Source organism: Telmatherina bonti (genome assembly GCF_933228915.1).
Source record: "Telmatherina bonti genome assembly, chromosome: 17".
Taxonomy (NCBI): Eukaryota; Metazoa; Chordata; class Actinopteri; order Atheriniformes; family Telmatherinidae; genus Telmatherina; species Telmatherina bonti.
Genome location: NC_136615.1, coordinates 15,125,970 through 15,148,746, shown reverse-complemented (window position 1 = coordinate 15,148,746; position 22,777 = coordinate 15,125,970). Strand labels below are relative to the sequence as shown.

General features: G+C 39.2%; 1 protein-coding gene across 1 annotated transcript in view; it reads right to left on the bottom strand.

Moving 5' to 3' along the window:
- LOC306768620 (proprotein convertase subtilisin/kexin type 5-like) overlaps positions 1–22,777 on the bottom strand; it is a gene marked incomplete at both ends in the record, with an annotated part of 78,898 nt that overhangs the window by 36,402 nt on the left and 19,719 nt on the right. The window contains one exon of the mRNA XM_079257028.1: positions 8,048–8,180. Within this exon, the coding sequence (XP_079113154.1) occupies positions 8,048–8,180 (133 nt within the window). The remainder of the gene's footprint in view (positions 1–8,047; positions 8,181–22,777) is intronic.

The following is a 22,777-nucleotide window of genomic DNA, read 5'->3' as shown; positions in this document are numbered from 1 at the left end:
TTAGTGAAAATGTTTTGCAAGTCTCCATCTGGCTTTGTAATCCCACCAACACAGTGAAAGTCCTTATTAATTGCTGTGAGTTATCTCAAAAACAGAGATGCAAGAACAGAAAGTTTGCCAAATAATTCAAAATCTAAAATATCGTTGGGACCATCATTGTCTTGACAGCTACTGATAGATTGGTAAGATTATCGTTTTCATTTTCACAATTGTAATCAAGCATTATCTGGTTTATATATGCCTTGATTGCACATTGTGACTCTGTGATGTCCGAACGGGCTTCAAGCCAATCCCACAGAGATTGCAGAGATTGTTCTATAATACACACAGACACTGATCTTCATGGATAGTAATTTCAATTAAAGCAACACGATCAGTTGCATAATTAGGCCACCAGTATACGTGCAGCTGGTAGACGAGGTTCATAATGGGACGTATACTGCATGCTGCCTTTCTAATTAAGGAGACTTCAGGTATGAGTCTTGTGTTTGTGCTTTGATGCTGTGGGAAATGAAGGCAGCACAACAGTTGATCATTTCTGATGGGGCAACAGCTGGTCCTTCTATCAGACTTTGTACACCTATGTACTTCCAGATGGATATTAATATGAAATGTTTAATTTTACCACCAGCCGTCACTTGGCATTGGCTCAAGACTGCTGGGGGGAAAAAGACAAGAAGTTAATTGTAGTTAAAAACTGTAAAAAGTTTCACATTGTGATTCTTTATTTATCCAGACAAGATCTCTCTTGTCTGTAAAGAAACTTGAGGTATAAAAACGTGGGTGAGTAATGAAAAATGCAGCCAGTCCACTAAAAGATGATTCTGAAAAAACATTTCATCATTCACGCATTTTTCATTACAATTGTAAAATAAGAGGGAGAAAGAGCATTTTGTGTGTGTGTGTGTGTGTGGCAGGGGGGTCTTGCCGTAATACCCACCTGTCAGAGTACTTTGGCATTTGAATACGTGCTTAATGTCCATTGTGTTGTTGAATGGTAAATTACAAAGAACAAGCTCATGATGCAACGTGCGCTCACACTCTCTATCATCTTCTCCACAGTGAAGCGAAAACAAGCAAGACGAACAAAACAAAGGAAAAACACCTCTTGGCAAAGCAGTCACAACACTTTGAAGTTATCTAACGTGTCTTTAGAGAGGCTGACTTTGATGTTCTGAAAACTCATCTCAAACAGTGACATATTCCCCTGAAGATAATTGTCAAATGTGTTGGTGAGCGCGCCGCATGCCCTGCAGGCAGCATACATTTGAACTCTTGTTATTCTTTGTTCAAAATGTTCTGCTGCTCTGTAAGCTCTATTCTTTGGCATCGTTTGTGTTTTACATTTTCAAGACCTCAGTATCATCAAAAATGGGAATTTAATAGTTATGTTTGCTCATTTATTTTGCTTATTTGTAAGAACAAACAAGTGAGTTGCAAAATCCTTTGTGACAATTGGAGCAAAACTTTAAGTGATTGAAGACACTAACAGACTGCTAATGGGTTTAGTGAAAACTATCAAAACTTTGTCACAAGGTGGCGCTATACTTATGTGATACCTGGCTGTGACACACACACATTGGTGCCAGATAGCCACAATAAATAACTGAATAACCGTAAGCGTGAAGATGTAAACTACATTTGTTGCCTTGGCGTGTTGTTGTTGTTCTGCTGACATTCTGCTTTATGTGATTATTTGTACTTAAACTACTGTACTATGTCACGAGCAAGTATAACAAGAAGCCTTTACATTCTTAATAGTCTGTCATTTTTAACCTGATGATGACTTGATTGGATTTTGTTGGGTCTTTTGGTGTTGCAGTAGGATGTTGGTTACCATGGTGATAAAGCAAACTCTAAAGATTCAGATCTTAATCCATCTTTCTTTCTTTCTACTAGGTGGCCAAGCAGGATTAACACTCTACAAAGGTAAGAACATAAATGCCAAAGCCACAATATGAATGCAAAATCCTGTAGTCCAGATGAAAATGGCAGCACAATGCCAGTGAGCAACATCTGGCTGCAGGTAAACTGCCAAAGATCAGGAGATGTGTTTAAGAAGTTTCAGAAGTGACAGTGACGCCTGATCATTTTAACTACTCGCTATTATAAATGAAAAATGTTTTTAGGTGTACTGTGTTTATGTAAAAGGAAATAGATGACACAGTGTTTGTATATCATAAGATTTTGCAAGTTTGAGACGTTAATGTGACTATGACACAAAGCCATTATCATCTGTTATAATAGCAGTTATTTAATTACCCTATTTATTCTAAATAATGTCACATGGGCTTCAAAGGTTTCCTGTACTGTGGAATAGTGAAGGATATTTTATCTGACAAAAAAATTGTTAACCTCTTTAAAATCCTTAAACTTTTGCCTAAAATAGTTTTTTTTTTTCATTGTGAGCCAATTATTTTAGTCGACTACCTTTACTGGACCCTTGCTGATGTAACATGACTATTTTTGTTGCAGTATAATCTGCTACTGGAGTGTGGCTAAATAATGGATAAAAATGGATAAATTGCTTTTGTGACTGTCCGGAAATAAGTTTTTATCAAATCTGCAGTTATGACAGAAGGCTGGAATGAATGATATGTAAAAAGAGTGTATTTGATTTAAACCTGCTGTAAAAAGGAAAAAGAAATGTCTAGAACAGAATTTTTCCAATATAGGAAGCTAAGTCAATGACATTTTTTTTTCCAAAACAGAAAGAAACCCACCATAACCGTAATACAACACCTTTGTCCTTCTGAGATTAAATATGAAGGCATGTGTGGTATAAACGGCGCAGCTCCCAGAACAAAAATAAATGTATTACGAGTTAAGAATGAACTAAAACATGAAATAATGAAATAAATCGCTCCACAGTCCAACTCCTATGTAGAAATTCTTCCAAGCTCCACTTCTGAAAGTTTGATTCTTTTGAACATCTTCCAGCATGAGTTCAGTCAGGGCCCTCGTCAAAAAGCAATCCTCTTCTTTAAAAAAAACCTTCTATGTGCTTACTGTGAGGTTTTTTATAAAGTGATGTCCTAAACTAAATGCAGCTTCATGAAAAATTCCACTTATTTCCCACTTCTTCTTCATACTTTCATATGAATATCAGAATATCAGATCATATTCCTTTGCACTTGTTGTGTTACGGCTCTTTTTCTGTCTCCTCGCCAGCCTGGTCGTGGCATATTTACATTTCATTGCCCTTTTTTGCATCAGTGCCTGCTGTGGCAGGGGACAATTTAGCTCATATTTTATTAAACCAATCCACAGCTATCGCAGTGACTCAGAAACTTGCAAGATCATCTCAAAAAATGATACTTTTTATTAAATTATTTACCATTTCCCAGTGACACGTGTTTAGTGTTTAATGCCTCTGTGATCCAAACGTGCTAAGAGGATGTGGCCAGGCATTGTCTCAGCCTGCATGTGTGTGTCCGTGTTTTTATGTTAGTTGCTCTAGCTGACATTCAATCCATATTTTATTTTATTTGGTCACTAATGAGGCTTCTATAGGAGTTCAAAGAAAGCAAATTTCTTTCAAGTATCATTGCAACTTTGGGGCTTGTTTATCGGCATCATTGCATGACAGTTCATGTTTCATCATTTATTGTGTTGGAGTTCAGATAATATTGTTTTCCTGCTGGACTCGAGTGCAGACTGCGGTACCCGATTGACTGTGAAATGACCTCTTTGGTTGTAATGTGGTGGAGTGAAACATAATACCTCCATTGCAGTCTAAGATCAATGACTCATGCAGTATTAGCTTTGCTGCTTCTTCTCAGCATGCATCGGCAGTTAAAACTGTTTTCACATGGCCATTATGAATGCTTGTTGATGCCGCGAGACATGGTTATTTCTCTCTCCTTCATTTTCAGCCCAGTCTCCACTGATGTTGCACCAAAATTACGTTAGCCAACTGACCCATGACGTTCCTTTGAAGAGCCCTTAAATTAATCTTGTTTTTTATCTTTTTCTGCAGACTTCTGTGTCTCTGCAGACCCCCGTAATGACCAGCCTTGACCAGAGTTGGTTGATCTGAGGTGTCAGTGTAACACCCCAGCAGCCGTGGTTGCTTCCCATGCAAAGGTTTTCTCTTTTTTGTGTGTGCCAGCATTCTACAGCAGCATTGCAGCAATGCTGACAAAATAGTTACCTGCCTCACCCCAGAATCCCTACACTCACACAAACACACACACACGCACACACACACTCTTCCTTTCTCTTTGTAGATTCAAAGCCAGTCTTCTCCGGCTCCTTTGTTCCCTACTCCAGGCTGGGCTCAGATCCTCTCTGCTCTCTGTAAGCCTGCTCCGCTCTGTCATCAGGATTACAGGCTGTGCTGTAGCAGATTAATGACTGACAACTCCACACTCCTCTCAGCATTGCACAGCACACACAGAGCTACCAGGACGGAGTGTGTGCCTGGTTGTGTTGGAGAGAGGAACAACTGCGGGGGAGATAATGCATTGTATTGGTCTGAGAACAATATGTTAGCGGTGAGATTGTGTGCACTGTTATGTGTGTAATAGGGTTTGTGCGCAAATGCGTTGCTTATTTTAAGGCACTCGTACCTGCCGCAAAGGTTTTACAACTTCACCACCTCAGTTCATCACAGCAAGTCAGAGGTAAATTGTTGCGTGACAAGTTGTGTGACAAGAGAATAGGACAGTTAATTTTTATTTCACAGTAAAATGATCAATCAGTCACAATAAAGCACTTCTGCTGCAAAGCAAGTTTAACACAATGCTAATTCTGCACCAGTCTGACATTCTACGTGTATTCTGAGCTCTCTCCAGTCAGTCAGTCTGATGTTGATTCTTGTGTTATCTCTTGCTGCCACGTTCAAAACGGCCAGGATTGTGATATCCAGTTGCTGTGTGTGTGTGTGTGATACAGTGAGTGAAGTGAAAGTCAGCCATCCAGTGATGCATCATCCTAGAAGAAAAAGTTATGAAGTATATTTTGTAAGCTTTGGGACACTGCTAGACAACGGCGGCTGAATGGATGTAGCCTACATAATGAATGTCACTGTGTCTTCACAGTGAGAGCGAGTTATAAAGTGCTGTTTTAAAGAGTAAAATGGTTTAAATTCTATTTTTTCCATCATTTGTGAAATCCAAAGTGAATTCAAGCAGGGTTTTCAGTTCTTTGCGAAAGGGACTTAGTTTGGCAATCCAAGATCTGTTGCTTTTGTCTGGGAAATCGGCTGAGCAAACATCTTGTCACTCTTTCTCTGCATCTCTCAGCTGGCCTTTCCAGGGTTGCAGCAGGTGAACATGGAGCTTATACAAATATTATATTGATGTATGTGGCTATTTTCATGTGCACTCATACACAGTTGTGTGCTCATGTCTTGGAATCCCACAAAATCAGAGGGATGGAAGTCACAAGAGCAGTGCATGAGGAGTGTAGACTGCTACGAGGCACGGATGCTTGCAACACCTTGTCTCTCCCATAAACCTTCCCAACGAAAACACAACAGTTTGTTTCGAACTGCTTTGTTTGAGGCAAAGTGCAATGTGGCTGTAGTTTTATAAATCCAAATAAGCAGGCAAACAAATTGAGAGCTAACACTTTGCAAAGTTTGGAATTAAATTAGGCCAGGATCTCATGCCACCTCGGAGTCTCCTAGAAGCAGCTTATGTGTGTCATGAATTACTAAGTAGTAATATTTGGGGCTTCTCACAGCCATCAAACAGCTGAGGCTTAATTTCCTGAGACTTGCCGTGGAGTGTCCACGAAAGTGGGCTGTCTGAACCGCCATCTGAGGACTGAAAAGCCACTTTTACTTGCATTTGTGTGTAAAATCCTTGAAATGTTCCTGGAAATGAATCATTTTCCAGATTTCATTCCTTAAAGGTGACTTTGACCTGATGATGATGAATCACAAAGAAATGCATCTTTATGCATTTATTCAAAAACTCTCTGAATGACAGAATAGATGATTGCCAATGCCAGAAAACATGTATTAGCATTTGCAAATATGAGGTTGTCAGTTGAAATAATACAGGATGTAATATTAGGCTTTGTCAGTGGACTGGCTACAAGTTTCATCAAGCACTGCTGTCTCTATAATCACTGTCATGTTTTCATGGAAAATGTCGGTTTGATCGGCTCAGGCTATGCTGCAGCAGCAAATTTCAACATTAAATTGCTTAAATGAATTGTGATAAAAAGAAGATTTTCATGTGAAAAATCCACATTGCTCAACTGTGGCAAAAGAAAAGAAAGAGAGTGACCAAATGTGAGATTATAACTGTAAAATTTACAAGTGGGAATAAATACTTAAGAATTTGGAGGATATTCCACAAGTTATTTACTTTGGATAGTTATCATTTACACATGGTATTAGTCATAAAAACATAAAATACCTGCTGTTTATCTTAGCTCAGACAGACTTTTGGGCCATTTCAGCATCATATTGGAATGTTTTTGCCACAAATAAATAAAAGGGTGCATTACTTTGTGGAATTTAAAACAAGAGACAAATTGTTTCCAAGGATAGCCCTAAATTTTACATAAACTGTGTTTTTTTCAGTGTTGATGCATTCCAGCTGATGAAAGCCCCAAAGTGCTTGGTCAGATGGTAAATTCACAACCTCCAACTACTGGGTACATCCGATTTATCTAGTTCAGGCTCACAAGTTAGACACAGAATAGGCACTATAGTCTGCCCTCCAGGCATGTTGCCATTACATCACAGGATCAAAACTGAGTCAAACAACCATGCATGCTCACGGTCACTCTAAGCATCCACTTATCATTAGAGAAATAGGTGGGGTTTTTTTTTTTTTTTAAAAATTCAAATATGGATATTTTTTATTTGAAGGTGGAAATACCTGAGCAGAGTGATTACAACTAAGGATCATCCGAGGACTTGGACGCTTCCTGAATGTATCACTGTTGAAGTCATTGCTTTGCAAAACCTGACAGCTACTTCCACAAGCTATGGGTTGATTAGTTCCCAAATGTATTTTCAGATTTTCTCCCAGTTCCACCACTTATTCTCCAACTTCTTTCTATTATATGTATTCAGTTTATATTTCAAGGCATTAACAAGTAAGTACAACAATTTTTTTTTTTAACATTTAGCATTAAAAACAAATCATGTTATATTTTTAACGAAGTGAAACTTTTTGTTTCCACTTTTTACTACTAAATGCTGCAAACATGATTAACGTGAATGACAACACACACGAGTCAGCTGTGGTAAAATACTTTTATAGAGCAGTAATCCATATCTGAAATAAAGCATCCAAGCAGAAGAGCTCTGATATGTACAGAACTTAATTCACCTTTGTCACATTTCGCATATGCTTTCTATGGAAATATGTTTGTTTGTGTGTGTGTTTGTGTGTGTGATGTATGTACATGTACACACATGTAGTACTTTTTCCAGTTACAATATATTAAAAGTTTTAAGTAAGGGTCATAATAATCTTTTTTTAAACATTTCTTAATATAAAAGCTGGTGTTCTGACCCTCATTAGTCTATTAATGGAGATTAATCCGTCTCTTTCTTTCTATGACCGTAAATTCTATTAATCTAATCCTTTATAAATATGCTCCATCCTATCTGCTGTATTGCCTCTTGTTCTGTGGCCCTTGACAGTACATGTTCTCTTTATATCTCCTAATTGCTTTCCTAACAGTGAGTCATATAACAGACTGAACTTTTGCTTTTTTTTTTACTTCAGCACTTTTACTTCCCTGAAGTTCCAAATCTGTAGGTGCTGAAGAGGCATTTAGGACAGCAGCAACAACATTTGCGATCTAGTCCAACTGTTCTCACAAACTTTAACAGAAACAGATAAAATAACCTTCATCACTCCTCATCTTCGCATGTTTAAATTTCAGTCCTCCAGTTCATCTCACATTATTTTCTATTTTCAAACAAATATTTCAAGTGTTGTCTTTTCTTTCTTTTTTTTGAAGAAGGGCGTGCAGTGCATTACAGTATCAAAATGTCTTTTTCTCTCTCCTCTGGCATTCAGAGGAACCAGAAGCATTTTTTCCGGTTCTTCTTGGTGGTGGCAGGGGGTCGTACTGGTTGCGGAGAGTCTTGTTGGTGAGGCGTAGCAGGCTGGGGAGGCGGAGTCTGTGGTGAGCCCTCTGGAGGGTCGCCCACTTTCCACGTGCGCACCACCTGCCCTTCCTGCAGACGAAAGTCGTGCTCTACACTGCAGAGAAAAGAGACAGACAGTGCAATAAAGTGTCAGTCATCTATAGTCAGAAAACTAGTTTTCATTGGTTTCTTGAACGTAACTGTAGAAAAACATCATCTCATTCCTGAGAATTACTCATTTCAAATACACAGATCTATAAAAATACAAAACTTCAGACTCTGTTTCATTCCTGAAGTTTTAAACATTTAATTCTCTTCAAATATTGTAACATTGCTGCTTGTCCGGGGTTGGGTCGCGGGGGCAGTAGGCAAGCCCAGATTTCCCTCTCCATTGCCACATCTGCCAACTCTGCGGGGGGGGGGGGTTGGATCCCAGGCCAGCCGAGAGATATAATCCTTTCAGTGTGTCCTCACCAAATGCCTGAGCCACCTCAACTGGTTCCTGTGGAGCAGCAGCAGCTCTACTCTGATCCTCTCCCAGATGACCGAGCTCCTCAAGCTGAAAACTCATTTCAGCCACCTGAATGCGAGATCTCGTTCTTTTGGTCACGCCCCACAGCTCTTGACCATAGGTGAGGGTAGGAGCACAGATCAACTGGTAAATCGAGAGCTTTGCCTTCTGGCTCAGCTCCTTCTTCGCCACGACTGTGGTGAAGAAGTTATAAACAGAAGTTATGAACAGAATTGATGATAAAGGGCAGCCTTGGCGGCGTTTAACCCTCACTGGAAACTAATCCCACTTCACCTCGCGCACAAGCTGAGGCTCCTTCTCCACCAGAAAGGTGACGTTCCACGTGCCTAGAGCCAGTTTCTGCAGCCAAGGATCAGACCGCCAGGGTCCCCACCTCTTGCTGCCACCCAGCTCATATTGACCCCGTCCCCACGGCTCCTCCTGTCGATGGTGAGCCCACAGGAGGTCGGGCCCATGCTGAGCCTGACCGGGCCCCACGGGCAAAGGCCCGGCCACCAGACGCTCGCTCTTGTGCCCCACCTCCAGGCCTGGCTCCAGAGGGGGGCCCCAGTGAAGGGAACACTTCTGCCAATTGTCGTCATCATCATGGGGGTCGCTGAGCGGTGGAGAATGGATGGATGTTGTAACACTTTTACAAGAACACGTTATTTCATAACCGTCAAGCTGAAGTAGCTCACTTCAGTCATGCTTGGTGGCCACTAATTCTGAGCATTGAGAAGAGAAAAAAAAATCACAGATTTGCTGCCAGGTAGCTGTAATAGATATGACAAAGTTGTGTAAGTGTTGATATAAAATGGAGCAGCTCTCTGCATTCATGTTTTTTGTTTTTGCAATGTCTTTTCTGTTTCTTGTTTAAGTCTTTTATTGGTTTGCATAACCTGCACATTTTGGCAACACATAAACACAGTTCCAAGGTGCTCTTTATTTTGATGTCTTCAGGGTTTTTTTAAAAAAAAAAAACGTTTTTGCCACAACAAAGGAGACAGTGATGGTCTTTGGCTGGACCCCAGTTTTACCAGTAGGTATTTGATAGCCCCGTCTTTTTTGGCGTGCCAGAGCTTGAGCATCAAAGCAACAGATGCCAACAGATTGAGCAAACTCATCAAAAAGCCAGAGTTTTTTTTGTGAGCATGAAGCTTGCCTCTCTGGAGGAGGTGGTTGGGGACAGAATGCTGGCAAAACTGCTGGCAGTCATGGACAACAACTCCCACCTCCTCCATGACACACTGGACAATCTGAAAAGCAGCTTCAACAACAACCTCTCAGTCTGAAGGAAAAATACAGGAGTCACTGCTGCCTGCTGTTGTCAGGCTGTACAACTCCTCCACCCTTCACCATGAGCCACAGAGTCTCAGTTTTTTTGTCATAAAATGAATAAATGTCTGTTTTAACAGGCTAAAAAGTCCATAGTTGTAAGCTAAACACATGATAGTAAAGAGGAGATCCAAATTTGTCCACCATACATCAAACTCCCCTTTTGGCTGCTGTATGTTTAGGTGCTTCACTTTCAGCAGTGATGAAGGCATCAGTGTTTCATGGAAAGCAGCCAAATTGGATTCAGTGGAGAATAAAAAACTGAGTCCTAAAGGGAACTTGAAGGCACATCACATCAGGTACGTGTTTCATTCCAGGATGGGAGCATCATCTTGTCAGGAATTCTCTCCCATCATCTTCTTTAAGAATACTGGGAAAAGAGTATTTTAGTTTAGCAAAAACAGTCAAATCAAATGGAGAAAGTATGACATGCAGGAAAAAAGAGAGGAGAAAGGAAATAGATCGTACTGGGAGCAATCGATTAACACAGTTGAATGCAAGATCTTCTAATTAACTATTGAGTACTTCACTGAATTGTGATCCACCACAAAACTCTGCCCCATTTTTGGCCAATTAATTTAAAGAATACTATTTGCAAATGTTATTAAGACACTATGTAATGTTTTTGAGACCAACATTTTGAAACACAGCTTAACAAGTAAAATGGAAGTTAAAAAGTCCTTTGTTTTTCTTAAAGCCTGTTTCTGTTCAGTTTTTAATCCATTTAAGTGAAAAAACCCAAAAAGTAAAACAGTAAAAAGAGAAAGTGAATGTATATGTCAAGTAGCTTCAAACTGAGCTGATAGTTACAGCGGGGGGGTCCACAAAGATAACGGAAGCTCCAAACTTGGATTATAATTCTCAGCAGTGGGTAGAGAACTTTCACATTGTTATTCTGGAAATTAAATAACCAGCAATCAGGCTTTGCTTCGAACGCCGCTGAGGTGAAATCAAAAGTTTACATATCATGTTATAAATGAAAGTGCAAAACGTGTCAGTGAGAAGAAATGATGAATCCCACATCTGGCACTTTCTAGTAGAATATACTGAAGCTTACGGCAAAGATAATCAAGTTCTAAAATGCTGAGTATTACACAACTGTGGCAGCATCAGCAGTGATTCCAGAGCTGCAGTTTACACAAACCAAGAGAAAAGTCAGCAGGGCGCATTGTCAGTCACATGGCAGCATAGCTCCAAGGCTTCACTGCTGAAATTAGATGTGAACTCCGATGCACCTCCGCAGAAGCTTTAGGTAAAGGTAAGCAATAATAAATGAATGCATCTGCAGTAAAAGAATAAAGAAAATATTTGTTCACAGATTTACTTCTGTCAGCAGTTATGTGTCGGGTAAGCATTCCCCCTCAAACTGACTCTTCTTCATTCTCTTTACTTTGCTGCTATTCTTGCTTATTATGCAGTGGCCTATTTAGCTGGCGTTTCTCATCACAGCACAGATGCTGGAAATAAAGAGGACTCCCTCTGTTGAGGATACGAAGACAGAAATGTTACAGGGGAAGAAATAAGGACTGAGCTCAGCAGCAGCAGCAGCAGCAGCAGCAGCATGGCTGGAAGTTTGCAAGGAAAGAACAACGAGGGCTCTCACATTCGTTTCCACAAACTTCACAACTCAACTCACTCAGTCACCCCAACACTCCACTCAGGATGCCCACTGGTATTCTGATGCACACTAAAAAGCATCTGAGTCCAGACACATGCACAGTGCACGTAGTGAATGTGGACAGAGTAAAAAGTTAAAAAAAAAAAAAAAAAAAAAAAAGTGAGTGGGTACAAAAAGCAGTTGAGAGGATTTCTTCCCTTCGCAATATTTACAGCAGACAGGAAAAAAGCCACTTCAACTAAACCTCTCTGAGGCAGCGGAGACTGCATCATGGTTGAAAAAACAAATCCATAGCCATGTAAAACGAGTTACCAGTCAGGCAAAAAGTAAGTCATGGATGTTATCTCTGGTGTCTACTGCAATGAAATGAATGGAATAAATAAAATATACCATTCCCTCATGTTCCCCGCTTCTCTATTTATGCCATCACATAGCTCAGCTCCCCAAGGAGCTCCTCCTGACTCTTGCCTCGCCACTGCTGTATTCCCTCCTTGTGAAAATGAATAGCCCCGGTCCACAGTTACATGATCAAGGCACACTGACACTGTGGGGAGCTGCCCACCCTCAGCCTTAATTATCCGCACACTGACTCCACAAACCGTGGTAGGCAGGAAGCTGGGAACCTAACACAGTTCTTCCAACTCTTCAGCTCTCTGCTCACATCTCAGTAATTTTGACTTTGGGCTGCTCACCAACTCAGGTCCTGCCTGTGGGCAAATTAGGTGTGTTTTGCATATTGTGTAGCCCCTTTTCTAAAAGAGGAGAGGCGAAATTCTAAAGCTGTTTTAACCTGAGGCTAAAGAAAGGGGCAACTGGAAGCTCAGAGGAAAACTAACTTTAGTATTTTATACCATGTGACTGATCAAGCATGGTCTTAGCATGTTGAGAGGAAGTTTCAGACATGAAACTCAAGATCAGACTACCAGACTATAATATGGACTGAGAAAAAAATGACACCAGATATTTACTTTATGAAGTCATTCAGCAGTTACTAAAGGAGTAGTACGTGTACTGTTAAATATACATGCACACATGATGTAATGTGCAACAATAAGGGGATATGGCAAGCTTGTAACTATACACATGCAAAGCAATAAGAACTTATACAGATTTACCTCATCTTCTCCATGCCCAAATTCAGTTTAAATACAATAATAAATACAACATCAAGTGCCTACTTTCATCTTTGATACAAGCAGATTTATGTTGGACATGACTGAATCTGTAAGAGAGATGGTGGCCAGAAAACTTTTGTACTTCTGAAGTTCTGCTCAGGGAGTGTTCTCTTGATTGTTAACCAGGAAACATGTTCACCCACATCCTGGCTCATTCGTGACTTGCAGTGCAATCATGAAGGGATTTTTTTTTTTCCCTTTTTTTTTTCTACACCAAGCCAAATATTTTCTAATCATCCTCAAGGCTTGTGCTCCTCCGTCTACCAGCTCCATTGCCATTTTCTAGTTTCCAAGGATAAGCACACCTCCAGCCAAGCTGTTGATTTTGGCAAGCCACCTGCATTTCAACACTTGTGCATACCTCTTTGAATTAAAGCTCAAACTTGGCACGTACACATTGGTTTATTGCAAATTAAATGCATCAAAATCACAGAGACTAATGAACGGTCCAAACACCTACTGTCTGGACTGTAATGCCACCAGGTTCTGCTGGATGAGGCTTTATCTGATACTTAATAGACTTATATACATGACACTTAACTCTTTGAACCCATAAACTTTCATTTAAAGCAAAACAGGTTTATTCATGACTTTTTTTGCACCCCCTCACAAACAAGCCTAAGTGCAGAACAAGTCCTGTTTGCTGAAACAACTCTGATGACACAGTTTGAGTAGGAGGATCAAAGTGCTCGAACAGCCCACATTAGCAGTAAAAGTTTATATTTCTTACTGTTTGAGTCTTTGTGTATTATCTGTTGCCTCTCAGTGACCTCACCTCACACACTAAACTCCATTAACAACAAATGAATGTACAAATGTACACATCTCCTCGTTCGGCTTGGAAGAGGGCGACCTTGCTCAGCAGCACTACACCAGCGCATCTCTACAGGGGACTGAATCAGCAGATTTGTTTCTACCACATAATGCGTTTCAAGGCTTTTATCACCGTTGCTGTTACTAATTAACAGCTGATTAACAAAAGGCTATCATAAATATTTCAAACACGCAATTTTCAGTTCCAACACTTCTGTCAACGCTATTATTTTCACTGCAGTAAAATGAAAAGTCAGCTGCTGGGAAAAAGTACAATACTTAACCGTGTTGCACTTTCTGTAAATTAGGATGTTAGGTACAGTCAGAATGAATATAGGTTAAAACTTGACAAGCTGAGAACAATTTTTTTCAAACTGTATGATAAGCATAGAGGTCTGGCACAGCCTCATTTCTTTCTCATCCTTCCATCTATAAAACATTCATTCAGCTGCACCAGCAGGAGATCATCATATTTTCCTCATCTCACCTCCTCTTTGGAAAGACTTTCAGCAGAAATGTGGTATCGCAAAGGCAATCAGCTCAAAATATCTTTGCAATTTTCTCTCCTGTACGGGATGAATATCAGTGGGGGAAAAAAACTGCTTTTCATTCCAACAGGAGCTACATGAACAGTCAATCTCTGTTAATATCCATGTGATGAGCTGCCACACCCACAAAGGTAGATGTGTTACCTTTATTCCCTTCATGTCCACACACACAGTCACAAATGTTTCTGTCTTTCGAGAAACAAGTTGTGCCCTCTTTCTACATCGGCCTTGAAATAAATTCTCAGTTGTCTCAAAAGCATCCAAAATCGAGGTCCTTTGCGTAACAATAATACACACATTTCCATGATTTAGGTTTCAAAACTGACTTTTGAAAAAGTGTCACAGTGTCCAAAAGAATCTAACTCTTATCCTCCCAGGAGCTGGTAAATGATCCACCCAGGTGGGATTTGTTGAGCTCATCCATTTCAGTAAACACCACAGTGGAAGGAAGGATTTAAGCAAAGCTGTTCCTCAAATACTGGTTCATGCATTATTTCAGGAGTGTTTGCACATTATGAAATGTATCTGTTTTGACTCTGTACAGGTGTGTGCATGTGAGCCTAACTGATTTCTGTTCCTTGGTCACATTTATCCACATAGTGAATATGTCTATTTTTTTCTCCTGAGGTAAAAAGTAACACATCATGCAACACCTAAAAGTACAGGATGAGCAGATCAATGTGACCATTGCTCAACAAAAATTTTAGAATTTCTAAAGGCAAATGCAAATGAATCTAAACTGGATTGTAATTAGCCAACCAGATTCCTCAGGTCATCTGGGTCAAATCTATTTTCTTGGAGTCAAACGTGGAGAGGCAGCGTTCAGTTTTTATGATTTTCACAAAGATGTGCGACAGCATGACACAACCTCCACCATGTTTTACTGTCAGGGTTTTTTTTCTCTCTTCTTATGCAGATTTTTTTTTTAGAACCAGTAAACTAGAGACACACTATTTTCCAAAACATGTGAAAACAGGTTTCTTTTTCCATACAATTGCACAGTAACCCAGGAGAGTTAACACTGTTTTGTAACCATAATATAAATGTTATCTTTTTTTAACCTTTCTGTCAATAATGGTGAATAATTATCTTTTCTTTGACATTTAATTAACAAGGGTCAGTGTTAATGGTCAGTATCGTATTCCACTTGACACCACAGAAACCAATGAAATCCAATATGTGTCTGCCAATAAACATGCAAACATGAACTTTCTGCTGATGGAGCTTTTTGTCAGTGACTATTTGTCTCATCATGTGTAACTTACAGTACGATTTCAAACAATATCTCTTTTATCTGGAGGCAGTAAATGGATATCTCAGGATGACAGCTTCATAAAAGACAGATTAGCTCTAGATAATTAAGTTGTGATCATGAGGTATTACATTACATCTAAAGATCATGAGATAATTAATACGTGATCTTCAGTGCGATATTCAGTCACCCAGGCTACAACCAAAATTTTGCTGAACTGGCATAAGTCCCAGTGAAGCCACACAGTAATAGGAGACGTTTTAACCCTAAATGAACCCTGAAACCAGTAATTTCCCAACCTCAATTCATCAAACTCAAAGAAATCTAGAAAAAATCAAATTAAACCACCAAAGATACAAGAGTCTTTACTAACAAGATAGTGGACTCAGGGAAAGAGTAACACAGATAAATGTCTACAGCAGACTGAGAACAGCTCTCCGAGAAGACACTGAGTGACTGAGCAGGAAAGGAAAGCACTATAGACATGACCAAATCCTCAGGGACACATCGTTATATGATTTATACTATCCACAAATAGGGTTTGACACAACAATATAATTTATGCTAATCATAGGATGCTAAGTGCACATCGTCAGCAGTCAGATCACATTACAACGCAACACCTCTTAGCATAAGACAGAAGAATAAAGTGCACTGAAACAATCTGTGCTTGGAAGCTTTGTGACTTTTCAAGGTCAGTACATTTGGCTTCACAATAAAGAGTTGACGTTCTTGGCAGCAATTCAGAATAAACAAAAGAAAACCTGTTGTGGATGATTTTAACCTTGTGTAGTCTCAATATTATTGTACTTCCCTGTTTATTTGCCCCCTCTCACATTCCTTTTTATCTGTCTTATAATGAATCCCTAAGTTTTACTCTCTTTAAAAAATGATAACCCAAATAGATTTAACCAGTGCAACTTCACTACTGACCTCTGACACTTCCATGTAGCTTTTAATTTTTTTTTTAATACAAGCCAACGAGATACAGTTCTAAGTTTATCTTTGTATTTCTGACCAACACAAACTGTTTCTTTCTAAAGAGACCGGATAAAAAAAACCTGAGTGGTTAAAATCACTTAAAATCCTCAGCATCAAATGGCTTTGTAAATAAAGAGCAATGCAGGTTAAGATTGGTTACTGAGAAAGCTAAGGATGAAGAAATGAAAGCAGATGTAGGCCAGAAGCTTATAGTCCCATTAGAGTTAGCCTGTAACAGCTTAAAACTTGACTTTCTTCTGTGCTCTATAACACTCAGTTCTGTGAATGCTCTGGAGAGCACAATGCACCATGGGAAGATGCTGTACAAAGTGTATAAATGAGACAAGATTAGGTACACTGAACCAGCAGCCGGAGGGTAGCCTGGCAGTTGTGAGCATCCTGGGTTTGTTTTGCGAAAAAAAATGTCTTTTTGTTGTGAATTCACATTTGTTACTTGTTTACTTTTGGAGGTAATTGCACACGCATGCTGCTATCATCTAATTGCTTCCATCAGGAGTTGCTGTGGGCAACTTGATTATTAAATGCAGCGTAACAGAGGAAGAAGTAGGTGAGAGGAAAACATGGTCTGGCACACATGCTGTTTCTATGAACACGGATAGACACATACACACAGAAAGAGAAGGTTTTTAATGGCATAGAACAGCTAAATTTTGTGTCAAATACAAAACTACCTGTGTGTAGAGACAACCTCATCTTAGCATTTTGTGAAAACATCTGAAGTTGAGCACTTTTAAAGTGGCACTACTGAACTTAGTCAGATTTTAACACATTGGTGCCCCTAATGAAAGCTGATTCAGCCAATGTGTTGCATCCTGTCTGATGTCTTAGTGCTCTGCAGCCATTAAAAGTCAGAGCGATGTTCACTCACATCTTATTTCCTTTTCTGTGAATTTGCTTGTGTTGCTGCATCATGCATAGCATTGCTTTCAAGTTGTTGGTATGAAATGTGGTGCCATAAAGCAAAAACAGCTCCATTTTATTTTATCCCCATTAGCTTGCAGCAGTTAGGTGCAGCGATTCTTCCTTTGTTAAATACAAAAGCAGAAACATGTCTGAGGTCATGAGGTCAGAAACGTGTAGTTTCGCTTTAACAGGCTGAAAACGCCTTGGGGATGAGGCATTAAATTCCTCATGATATTTTTAGCTCTGAAAAGAGTTAACATCAACTGACATAGTCTCAACAGAAATGCATTAACAGAAATTGCATAAATTAATTAACAGTGATGTGATTGGAAATAAAACTCTTTAAAGCTAAACAAACAAACGAAAAAGGGGGGTGGGTGGGTGGGGTCAAGTACAATTAATGCAGAATAAAAAGTATTAAAATTGTTATGTCATTATATTAAGAGTGTATGACCATAATTAACTGGAGTTTGGACAATAAAATCACCTGGAAGCATCATAATACATATGTTACACTAAAATGATCAATGATGCATTCATACCAGCCCATCTGATTTGAATCCCAGATCATTTGGTCAGAAAGTCTAAATCATTTGAGGAGATGTGAACCCACAAACAAACTGATGTCAATATGAGAAGTAAACTTTGTTCTATGAAGGGAGAGTTGACTTTCTAAAAGCATAAAGTAGAACAACAATGAAGATGATGTGCACAGCAGTCTGTGGAGGGATTTTGTGGAATAATATGTGGGAAGAAATAAAAAGATACAGGACTAAAAACAAGGTCCGACTGGTCATGAACACAAACTGAGCACAATTGTTGGCTGCATATTTCTCTTTCGGTTAGTGGAAGAAAAAAGGCAACCATTCATGAATCTGTAAATCCCTGCTCTCACTTTATATGTGTTTGTAGTCTAGCTGCAGTGTGCACATATTTTCAACAACCGCTTTGACGTAAAACACAATTTAAAAAATATCCACCTGAGAATGTAGCTGTGCTGCAGAGAGCTGGTAATAAAAAGTGTCACCTGGTGTTGCTCTGCAGCACTTCTGTGTCACCCTTTAGAGTCAACTTTGAATTTTGACAAAGAATGAATTAAAAAAAAATGTTTTCTGTAAATATCTGAATACCAGAGAATGTCATTTGTTACAGAGCATTTGAATAAGCTTTCCTTAACCAAGTAATCTACCACCTCTGAAGGGAGCACCTGAAACTCAGACTCACCCAAACCTAAAAATAAAAGAAAATTATTACCTCAAATAGAAGTGGTCAATTTGCAGTCAAGTCATATCCCTTCTCCCTGAATCTTTTTTAGCAGTATTGGAAACACTACGACTGCCCTCTCCTTAAGAGTAGTATTTACATTTTTGCACATGAGTGTCCCTGTTGGCCCAACATGATTTCATAGCAATGTGCAGAAATAGCATCCCACTTTGGGCACTTTTGGTTTGTCATTTCATGTCGTCATAATGAGACAACAAATTGGTTGAGGTCAGGCTGGGGTAAAAGTACAGGGCTGCATTATATAACATAAAATACAATGCAAAAGTACAAAATGCATGCAAATAATAACACTTTTTTTTTTATGAAACTTGTTCTGTCAAGATTAAGGAGGACATATAAGATAAAAGGCACATAAAGGAAGAAACTCTGTATACTAAAGACATCATTACGCTGCTATGTCTTCATATAGAAAGTAGCTGTAAGTTGTTTGGACTTTAACATTTTCTGCTGTTTGGTTCTGTGAAGTACAGAGGGGTACTTTTTTATTTTCTATTTTCTTTACTTTGCATGATGTGTCTAAAATCCACACTGATGAGAGCAGAGTGACACAAAATTTTAAGTTTAAATGGATTTCAAAACCTTGAATTCCATCACTTGCTTGGGAGAATTTCCTGAAAAAGAAGAGTTTTAGAAGCAAACGTCTGCAATTTGCCTGTACGGCACTGGTTCTGGATCGCTGAGCAGGAAACTCGGGGCAAGAGTGGTTAACAGTTCCTGTTACTGAGGGCCATGGACTGCTGAACATGTCATTTCAATTCACTTGAAGGTCTGAGTATTAACACAGCTTTAGTGTCTAAGAGTAGTTAAACACAAATTACTGCAGATTTGTGTTGAGCTGAGTGGCTTTAATGAGAAAAATTGGAGCAAATTTTACTGTTCAGCCTCCTGGGGCTGTTGCAGGCCAAATTTAGTGCAGCATATGTGATGAGGTGTGCTCACCCAGTCTGTCCCAACTTTCAAGCCAGGATTTTCCCTCATCACCCGCCCACAATCAATATTCTTCCAGAGATCAGTGTTGCTTTGCAGAGTTTTCCTCTTGCTGCAAAAGTTTACCACTCTTCATCTGACAATTACAATTACAAAGCAGCTATAAGGGAGCTGAGGTGACTTAAAAGGCAAGAGGAAACGGCTGGTTGCACACCTTACTGGTTCATCCTCAGCCCCACTAAGATATTGAGTGATAGCAAGTGGAGCGGAAGGCTCTGATGGATAGGAGGCTGTTGAGATGTGAAAGATAGAGGTGTAACGGCATGATGGCAGTTTGCCACCTGGAGAAAAAAAAAAATAAAACAAACAAAAAAAATATAACAGCTATGAGTCAGGATCGGTCCATCTCCATTTCTGTCACACCCATTCACAATCCCAGACTGACAGCTGGAGGTTTTCTTCATAGCTTACTGAAAATGAAGGGGAGGTTTTAATTCACCTCTGTGGTTATTTCTGAATAAAAAGCTAAAAGCTGGCTATAGCAGGGGACGAGAGTTGGTGCCAAGATGAGCTGGATGTGTTTATAGATGAGAATGACAGCATTCATTTTTCTGTTTGTCACTGTGTGTTGAATGGAATAACAAGTTCATAGTTTGCAGACGACATAACACTTCTTAATATTGGCTTGAGTTATGTGACTATATATCTAATAAATTCAAGTCAATCATTCATCTTTGCTTCTTATAGATTTATTTTGTCTTTTCAAAAGAACAAATAAGCTGTCCCTACAGTCTTCATTATTTATCTCTGTAGGCTACAGAGATAACTGTTCTATATGCCACGAGGGTGGAGTGGGCTGTGTGTGTGCTCTGAATAAACCTTTATAAATGACTGTTCTTCTCATAAGTTGCTTGTACAAACTATTTACAATGATGCATAGTTGTCATGGTCTGTTTAAAGGTTGGACATATCACGATTTTCCGCATTACAAAGGGGCCCTAAGCTGCAATGGTCCAGTTTCAGTACACTCTCCTCTTCTCTCTCCTGACACACCAAAGCTTTTTCCTGAAATGAGCTTCTTTTTATTATTATGATGGCAAGTGTGTCAGGGTCACATCTGAAGGAGCAACTGAGTGCTTTTCAAAAATTCTTTGCAACATCAGATGTAAAAGGGAAAGTGTGAGGGATGTGCAATTGTTAAATTTTACACTCTTCTTATTTGACTGCATTGGAAAGCTTCATGAGATTAAGGAAAGATGGTTGGGGAAATCTGTAAATACTTTGGTCACGACAACTGCAATACAATGAGAATTTAACCACACTCATGCTGGGGTGTAATCTGGTTCTGCAAGACTGAAACCAAAGATCTTCAATAATAGCTTTCTAATTCCTCTAATAAAATTTCATCGCATTAGTACGTTCGTGAAATATAATTTAAAATATTGCTGTATTATCAGTTAGTTATTTAAAAGAGTATGTGTGTATGTGTGTGTGTGTGTGTGTTTGTGCAGAGGGGGTGGGGGTGGGGGGGTTGTTGTTATGAGCTGCTCACAAACACTCTCCTTTTCTCATATTTATTTGCACTAATCTCATTTAATGCAACAGATGCAACTGGGTAAACGAGCATCACTTAAAGTTTCTACCACAAGGGATTATGCTATGAAATCGTGTCTTTCCATTTCTAAATAAATGCCATGTTTCTTGCACAAAAAGACAGAATAAACGAGCCACACTTCATCCCCCACAAGCTCAAATGAGAAAAAGCACAACAAACTTTATGTTTGTGCAATTTTACATGAATAAAAACATGGTTATAGGCTTTATGCTTAACTTTTGCAAAAACTCTGCCGATAGATTGCTGATAAGTTGTTTATTTTCATAATTTAAGCTTCCTAACATCCATTCAGTGGCAATGTGGGATTCTGGATCTTCACATAGGCAGACTGAAACAAAATCAAATGTTTTCTGTTTTGTAAAATAACTACTGTAAATCCTGAGCCACACCCTGCTTATGTTATTCTCAATATTCATAATTGTAACAACAAAAATTTTTGGTTTTAATCAAATATCCAACGTCTTGTCATGAGGTGGTGGTGATGATGACCTAGGTCCTAGGCTGACAAGGCAGGTGGTCAGTTATTACAGGTACAAAGTGGTTTTAATAAAATAAAAAAAACAAAAAAACAAAAAAAAACAAAACACAAGTGAAGCACAGATAATTCATTACATGACATGACAATGACTAAAACCAAGTGGTATTAATACACACAGAGAACAGGAACAAGAAACAGGTGGAGTGAAAGTGCAAAATGAGACCAGGTGTACAAATGAAGATGAAACAGGAAGCTAAACAGAATACATGAGGGAGGAAGACTACAAAATAAAACAGGAAACCAGACAGTACGGACTTTAAACTAACACTGCAATATTGCAGCATGACATTCTTTTGATTTAGTGGTATTTAATACTATTAGAAATTATGCTGGTGTCATTCTTCTGCCATGATCTTAACTTCAATAAATACATGGCAACACATCACAATGTGTCCTTAGTTTGCTAGCGGACCTCCTAGTGGATTCCTCTGGTAAAAAGTTTAGATGTTTACATTTAAATGTTAGAGGTCTTATTCAAACGTGACGCTCACAAAATTGTTTAATGTTTTTTTTTTAAATTCATAAATCTATTACCAGCAGTGATGCTAGCTCATCAAACACAGAGAGCAAATCTATTTTTCTGTCACCAGAAGTTTAAAAGTTGCTTAAAATGAAGATAATGTTGGAGGTGAAAGCCAAAGGGATGTTTTACTACTTGACCCACTTACTAATAATTGACCCACCGCATTGATAATCGATTCATATTTAACTAAAACAGTTGATAGATACCACCCATAGATCTCTGTTGTGGAGTGATACCTGAAACATTAGCAGTAAGTGACAAAAAAAAAAACTCAGGTTACCATTCAGCATTTAATGCCTCATCTGTTGATCATCTCTGATCTTGACAGAGGCAGATTGTCACCAGGGAGAAGATTGAGAGTGGGTGCTGGTGGATGAGCTTTAGGGGTCTAATTTAGCTGCGAGTGTGATCCTTGCATGATCAGTATTTATATGACACATCATCTGCATTAGGCAGTGCTTCCTTGTTCCACATGCCACTCTTGATCTTTCTCTCTCTTCGCTCTTTAAAAGACAATGCACAATGGTGATGGGCACCATCTGGCTCTCACTGCTGGCATGATTTTGGCTTAGTGATTATTGCCAAACAGCATAAACAAGGGTTTTTACTCTCCCTCGTTCCTTGGTGTGTCACCCTCTCCCTCTGTTTCACACCCAGGCCTATATCTG